The sequence below is a fragment of the Diadema antillarum genome, unplaced genomic scaffold, assembly GCF_040938485.1.
Source record: "Diadema antillarum isolate AM-2024a unplaced genomic scaffold, OU_Dant_1.0 scf00000014, whole genome shotgun sequence".
Lineage (NCBI taxonomy): Eukaryota > Metazoa > Echinodermata > Echinoidea > Diadematoida > Diadematidae > Diadema > Diadema antillarum.
The window spans coordinates 1,993,607-2,001,573 of NW_027270903.1; the positions used below are offsets into that span (position 1 = coordinate 1,993,607).

A 7,967-nucleotide genomic window follows, 5' to 3' on the forward strand; every position below is an offset into this window, starting at 1 on the left:
TTTTTTTATGACCAGCAATGTCTTGTCACAACTAATGTGCCCATTTTTACAAAGTGAGTTTTCAAGTTTGAGACATTATTACTCTTAAACAAAAAGCGGTACTGACCCTTAATTTTGTCCAAATATTAATTATATGTCAAACAAAATTCCTGAAACGTTTCAAGATAATCCTTCAGTCATTTTCTGATTTATGCTGAATCAAGCATTTTCATGATTTTCCTTTTTTCAGAAAAATATCAAAAAATTAGTGTTTTTTCCTTAAAATCTCAATCCAGTTATCACAATAACCCACAAAAATGGTATCAACTTGTAGAAAATTTTATTTTCTTTCATATGACATCACATTTGTTGAAATCTGATGTTTCTGTCGAATTCTATCATTCAAATAACAAATTCGGTTAATATGGCGGCCATTTTGGACGCCATCTTGGATTTGGAGGCTTTCGCAACAATTTTTTTGAGGTAGACCAGTGGAATGTTGTTTGTTACAATAAAATCTTGAAAATAAACATGGTCTACTTAGTTTGTAGAGAGAGTGCAACTCACTCGTTAAATAAGCGAGTTTTTGGGGTTTGGCCCTCCGGTTATGAGGCTGGATAGATGGCCCGTTAATGCCATGCGAACTTCAGGCAAATACTGTATGGCGTACAAATGCCAATCGGCTCCTTGTATAGTTTGAAGTGTCTCTGAAAGATAACAAAAAAAAGAATCAGACATATGAATAAATTACATAACTCTCTAAAGTAGTATGTCTCATTTTACTCAGATAATGTGATTTTTAAACAAAGCTATTTTTCATATTTTTCTCTTTCATGTCTTTAAAGAAGTTTCTCATCGTAGCTTAAAAGAACAATTATATGCCTATTTGTTTTAACTTACATGTGGATTCAGATTTTTTTTTTCGTTAAGTATTAAGTAAATACCACTTTTATAAAATATCAAAGTGAATGCAATGTGAGAAGAACTCCTCAAAACCGATTTTCATCAATAATGTTTGGACTCCTCTTCGAAGTTTATAAGCTCTTTTTAATATTTCGTACAACTGGTTTAGAATTATATCCGAGCAAGTTGAAACCTGTTTCCAAAACTCAACCAAAACTATACTGTTTCTTTAGTGCCATACGAGAGGCTACTGTGTAATAGGAACATTCATTGTGCGCTGTGATTTCAAGTAGACGGTACAGAGTGTTTGAGATGTGGGGAAAACCCGCTTCCATCAGGGGTTAGGGGTGAGCGAAAACGTCACAAAGAAAACAAACTTTCCTCTGAAAGTTGTCCGGCCATTTTTGTGAGTGCTGTCTAATACCTTTGTGTGACGGAAAGCCAACTCTCCATGAGTTTATTCCTCTTGCGTGGATCTTGAAATTATGACCACATTCTGTCTAATATGTGTTCGCAATTTCCTATAGGGAGATTAGACAACAGATTGCAAGTTTATGTCTGTATTTGATTCGGAACGAGACGTAAATCAGCAATATTGAACCCGGAAGTACAGCATAACTTGGTAAGCATTTACATACGAAATGATATCCACAATCGTGCCCCCTGCCTTCGTGTGTTCGTAAATATTGTGCCTGACACGTAGTTTTACAAATAATGCATGACCACGGAATATGCCCAAAGTTGTATACCCTTGTTTGTTTGGTGAATAGTTTTCTGTCATGATTTTGGTGATGTTGTGAGCATGTTAAGTCCCACCCCACACCTCTTTTTTATATTCGTAATGCAATTGAAAGTTAGGGAAACAGAAAAATTGACAAATCAATCAGCATGTTACAATATGCTGTAGAATAAAGATATCAGTCATTGTCTCCGCTGGAAATAGATTAACGTCTGACAATGTTATCAAACATTTTGTGCTAACAGATATCACGTAGGCATAATCATTATTCGAGAAGTAAATAGACTTGGCAAAGGTCAGACCTCTTCGAGACTGTCATCCAGAACTGAAGTTGATGCATTCTAATCACCGATAAAATGATGCTACCCTAAATAATGAAAGCATCTCATCGAAAGCCTCACAAGATAACTTTAAGCGTTCAAATAAAGATAGGGTTGATTACAGGATTATATGGTTGGAAAGGTATACAGGAAGCCAATAGTGGCAGTCAATTCTGTCTCATAGTCTGCAAGAGCGTTTGTCTCTCGCCATGTATACATAAAACTCAGACGAAAGGACTTCGAATCAAAGGTGACTGTAGACCTGACTGCCTACAGTCAGACAGGAGCTGAAAGGCCCTTTTATCCGTACTCATTTACTTTTATTCACCCCTTTCTTGCACCATTTCGACGTTTGGCTATTCGAAAACAAATATTTTCTCTGTGCTAAACTCTGTCTCTCACGCATGAAATAAGTGGATGAAAGTTCTTCCGGGTCTTCCAAGACTGAGGAAGCCATTATTGTCATGCAATAAAAAAGAAAATCACCTCTCTCTCTCTCTCCCTCTTTCTCTCTCTCTCATATATATATATATATATATATATATATATATATATATATATATTGTATAGATTGAAGGACTTCTTGTTCCATTAGGCCTACATACAAACAGACAAATGGACATTGATGGACGCACGATTCTTAATCAAAATATCTCTCATATCGCTCATTTTCATTGATTTTTTTTTCTCGTTTTTACAAGACAACTTTTGCAAATGACATCACTGGATGATGTTATCGCTGATAAGTAGATGGTACAAGATCACGATTAAAAGAGTTACCCCCCCCCCCTTAGCTGCATGCTCGAATCTAATACCCATATATATTTTGATGAGTGTATCTTTATATGTTTTATAAGTGTGTCGTATCGAATGTATACGTTTATGACATAATTTTTTATTTATTCTTTGTTATGTTTTGTTGGAAAAAATGAAAATAAATGAATTGAATTGAATACAGTGCAACTCATTATTGTTTTACGAATACTTCTGTAAGAGAATCAACGAGTTGCATCTAATTTTATTCTATGTCATCGTATGGCGGTCCACTTAATACCTTAATGTTATCTCCTCCACTCAAATGAACCATGCTAAATAATGACGTTTCTTTAAACCCGGAAATGTATCCTCAGCGGATATGATAAAAAAGAAAACATTCACACAGGTCTCTTAGATTGTGCTTCATTATTTCGTTCGGTTTTAAGAATGTATACATTCTACCAACATGTTTCGAACGAACTTTCGCCCTTTCTATCTGGTAAACGATAAACTCAGTTTTTTATGGTATTTATCGATGTTTTTACCACTTTGTGTTTCTTTTGCTAATAGAGAAATAGACACCATGGCAACGTTTCATCAGATCATCAGCCAGAATCTGGAGTGCCCTATCTGTCTGACTCTTTTCAGCCAACCTAAATCACTGACATGCTCTCACACGTTCTGCAAAGACTGTCTTCAACGAATATCTCAAACTCAGAAAACTATAACATGCCCTATATGCAGGAAAGAAACGCCCCTACCCAGTGGAGATGTGGATAAGTTGCAAACCAACATACCCTTGAGTTCCCTCGTGGACAAAGTGAAAGTCGCGAGTCCAACATGCACAGTTTGTGAGATGGACAGCAAGTCTCCAGCTGTGTGCTACTGTCAGGACTGCGGGAAATATATGTGTAAAGCCTGTGAGAAAAAACACTCTACCTGGAAACCGTTCTTCAACCACGAAGTGGTGTCCGTGAGCGAGGTGCTCTCAGGAAAAGTTCCGCTTAAAATGCGACGGAAATGTAAGAAACATCCTAATGATGATGAGGAGTGTTTCTGCACTGGATGTCGGGAATACGTCTGCTTTAAGTGTGGGATGTTGAAACACTCAAAAGCAGGACATGATATCGAAGAGGCAGCTATCTATGAGGAAAAATTGATTGAAAATATCAAAGAGTTGAAAAGGGGAGTCAAATCAAAGAAAACGACCATTGAAAATCATATCGAGTTCATAGAGACACAACGCAATGAAATAGCAAGTATGTTTAGAAAGCTCAAGGACGACATCGATAAGACGTATGAGGAATACATGCAGCTATTGTCAGACAGTAGAGAAGAGCTCAAAAGTCGAGTGAAACAATGGTCTGAGAAATTCGAGAAGGAATTACAAGTCATGGAGGAAGAGAGTCGGCGAACAATCAGTCACATGAACGCTATGGAAGAGCTGGTAACTAACGGTATGAAGGTACCACTAGAGAAAAACGCATTGATAGCACACGACACGCTGTGCGAAAACTTGAAAAGCTTTCTGGGACGAGATGATCCTGATGACCAACCACCGAGAGGTATGAAAGAACGAGCCCAGAAGATTTCATTCCGTAGATACGAGAAGGTTAATGAACTTTGTCTAGGAAAGTTGGAAGATTACACGTGGGATGTCCAGGGAGGTGACGTCTCACCTAACTGGAATGTCAAAGCAAACGTAAACCTCCCTAGCAGAAATTGCATGTCCTGTATCTCTCGTTCACCAGGCGGTAAGATGGCGGTGGGATCGTATAATGGTGGAATCCATCTCTACTCCCCTTATGGCGAGTTACAGCAGACCGTGCTGAAGAATGTCGGAGTCAGGAGAATTGGATTCCTGTCTGATGGCCGAAGTGTAGTACGTGATATAAATAACAAGGTGTCACTCTACACTCCTCAGTGGGAGAAGCTTGACGTCACGTTCGAGACGATGAGGGTGGATAAAGGAAGGTATGGTGGTCTCACTATGGATAGAGATGATAATATCTACGTGGGTTATAGGGAACTCATGAAGATCCAGGTATTTACCCCACAGGGTGGCAAGGCTGTCAGGAGTATGATGTGTGATGGACATAGACCATCGCAATTATTTTCCTTTAACAACACGGGAAAACTGATTCTACAAGACTCGACTGTTGTGTGCCTTGATGGTACGGGGAAGAAGGAGAAAGTCTTGAAGAAGGAGGGTATGATTCCCTACCCAGCTGTTTGTAGAGATGATTCGGTCATTGTAGCCTGGGTGAAGCACGACAAGGGCCTCTTCAGTATCGATCGATACACGAGTGATTTGAAGCACATGCACAATCTCATTGATTTTAGTATAAGAAGGGAAATGTTGAGTTGGTACTATCTACAAGAGTTTGAGAGTGGGGAGATAGCTTTCTGCACTCCAAACAGACTTTGCATATTAAATGCGATTTAACGTGGACTGTCATAGACGACATTTTGTACTGCAGTAGCATATCCAAAAGAAGAAGATGAAGAAGAAGAAGAAGAAGAAGAAGAAGAAGAAGAAGAAGAATCTTTGGTGTGATATTCTACGTGACTAGAAATATACTTTGAATGAATTTTACATGTAATAATTGTCCTGTACATGTATCATGCCTTCTCACATGAACATTCATACACTTATAAGGGCTTTAATCATGTCGAAGATTTTATGTGGATTGTTAAACATTCCAAAAATAAAGAAAAGTCAGTTACAACATTTTTTTGCGACATTCATGCTCTAAATGATACAACGGTAAGCTTGGGGGATGATCTTCGGGTGAAACCAGCAACAAGAGACCTGGGGGTCTCGGGCTTATACCTGATTATTCCAAGACCACCTTCCAGGCATTTTTGCATAACATTACCCATGAACATAGAAAACATGCGGAGTGGGGCAGATTTGAGGGCTCCAGGGGGCATGGTGATCAATACATTCTGTATTATTTGTATTCCTTTTGGAGAATTTGAGCGTGTATTTTCAAAAAGGACATAAATTCTATTCTAAAAAAAAATCCCTCCTTTTTTCGTTGCTGGCCCCGATGGAGCCACCCCTGAATGTACCTTATTCATAGAAGTCAATTAGATACATTCTAACTGTAGTCACCCATAGTATCTGATGTTTTGAAGAAGTTTTTGTTTTGTATTAAAGAAGTTTTTTTCACTTTGTTTTAAAAATTCTTTAATTTCGGGGTTCTGCTAGGGTCCATTGTTGGCCCCCACGGGGCTGGAAGTATGTTGTTCATTTGTGTAAATAGGATTGTCCAATCTTGGCCAGCAATACCGTCGAATAGACGCCATACATGCCTCGCTTCTTACCACCAGCCTTGCTGTCATCACAAGACTTGATAGGTGCTTCTCCAGCTCCATCTGTCGGAGCCATCACTGCTTCATTAGTAGCCCTCACACTTGCTGGTTCGAGCCTAAGAGAAACACTATGAGTAACTAATAATACGAAAGTATTGTTTATAGTATCGGCATCATGTATCAATGAGGTTATGTACATTATCTGTATCTTATGAAAATTTAAAATGAATAACATTTCATTGACATACAAAAATTGGTGTGGTTGTTGTTATAATTCCAGTGTTTCTTACAAGCTGATCTTTTTAGTGGAACACTGTTTTCCATCGTTAGGTTTACTTACTTTTTCTTTGCTGCCATGACAAAGTGCATTTTTTCTTTTTTATGACATCATTCGTACATATATTTTATATTGTATTTGAATAAAAACTGTCCTTATCAGAGGGATGAAAGACAGATTTACAACTTGTACCGCTTTGAATCATGTTCTTTTTTTCTTTTTTGATGAAGGAAATACATTAACTATTGAATTTAATTTAATTGAATTGAATTGAATTGAATTTTATTCAATTAGAATTAATTATGAAATGGTGGATATTTACAATGCATTGGCATTCTAGAGTATTGTTTCTTTTTGCATTAAAAAAAATATATATCAGCGTTTCGTTATTATCAATCGCCGGTCATTGTAACATTATAAAGCAATCTGATCATTCATTCACAGTGTTACATACCGATATCTGCAGTCTTGTTTGCTCTCTCTCTCCCTCTCCCTCTCCCTCTCTCCGCCTCTCTCTCCACCTCCTCTCACTGCAGTGAGACCTAAAACATTTGAGGGTTCAATGGAAATTCACCCGATGTATCTTTAATGACATAAGCATATCTGCCCGTATAAGTTGTAATTATGGTGTGTCCATACTACTCTGGTTCTTCTGCATTTACAATGTGTCTGTTTATTGTTGTTTTGTTGGTTGCAATCACTTGACACTAAGCGCCTTTAAAATTTTCTACTTCCCTGTGTTTGTTTTTATTTCTGGTGGCAAAAGGTCACTAAGTTAAAAATATAGAAAATTTATATATTTTGAGAATTTTGTCATGGAACCTCCCCTATAGGCAGCAGCAGCAACTGTAGTGCCACTTTACACATCGATTTGATATCATTGCCAATCCTAACTACTTGAACTACGTAAACCTGTTATACTTGCTGTAGTTGTTGTTGTTGTTGTTGTTGTTGTTGTTGTTGTTGTTGTTGTTGAAAATGTTGTTGTTGCTGTTGGTGTTGTTTAATAACAAGACCGTTCTGTTTTCTATGAGGCCACTCGCAAAATAATTTCAAATCATCCAAAATATGAAGTACAAAGTATCCAAAATATCAAGTACAAAGTATCTAGTTCCAATGCTCTAACTGAATTGCACAATATTTGCACGGGAGTAAACTCTTTAACATCGTGTATCTTTTTTAGAGATTGACTTTGCAGCGTCGGGCTATCACGGGATAATCTTTACCACACCCTACTCCTATATCATCACACTCGCAATCCCTTTTCCATTCCATAATTCTTCTATTTTTACATATTAATTTTCTACCCTATGTATATATCCAGGAACTAATATGTTTTTTTTCCCTTTCAGTTATACATGGTAATGTAAAAAGATGACAACAATAATCACATTTATGTCTTTGTTGTTCTTTTATTCTATGTCTATGACTTGTCTGATAGATATGAAGGTTCGAATATTCTATGTTGTAAAACACAGGGCCCCGTGGAAGATCACGTATTTGAACTTGACACCATGTATTTGAATATGAGTTAATAAGATAAAGAAAAAATAAATATAAGGGACTGTACAGTACTGGTTGAGGTGAAGATTCAGGTTTATAACATTCCTAAGTGAGAAAATGAGAAACATCTTATGAAATATGAAAGAGCTTGTAATTCTAAAAAGGATTCAAC

General features: G+C 37.2%; 1 protein-coding gene across 1 annotated transcript; it reads left to right on the forward strand.

Annotated features, from left to right (window-relative positions):
- The first annotated feature begins 1,317 nt into the window (after nucleotides 1–1,317).
- On the forward strand, nucleotides 1,318–5,185 carry LOC139722756 (uncharacterized). The gene is made up of 2 exons (XM_071634047.1): nucleotides 1,318–1,504; nucleotides 3,268–5,185. The coding sequence occupies exon 2, from the start codon at nucleotides 3,281–3,283 to the stop codon at nucleotides 5,141–5,143; it is 1,863 nt and encodes a 620-aa protein (XP_071490148.1). The 5' UTR covers nucleotides 1,318–1,504; nucleotides 3,268–3,280; the 3' UTR covers nucleotides 5,144–5,185.
- The last annotated feature ends 2,782 nt before the right edge of the window (nucleotides 5,186–7,967 follow it).

Coding starts and splice junctions, on each gene's coding strand:
- LOC139722756 (XM_071634047.1), top strand. CDS start 3,281: ATGGCAACGTTTCATCAGATCATCAGCCAGAATCTGGAGTGCCCTATC.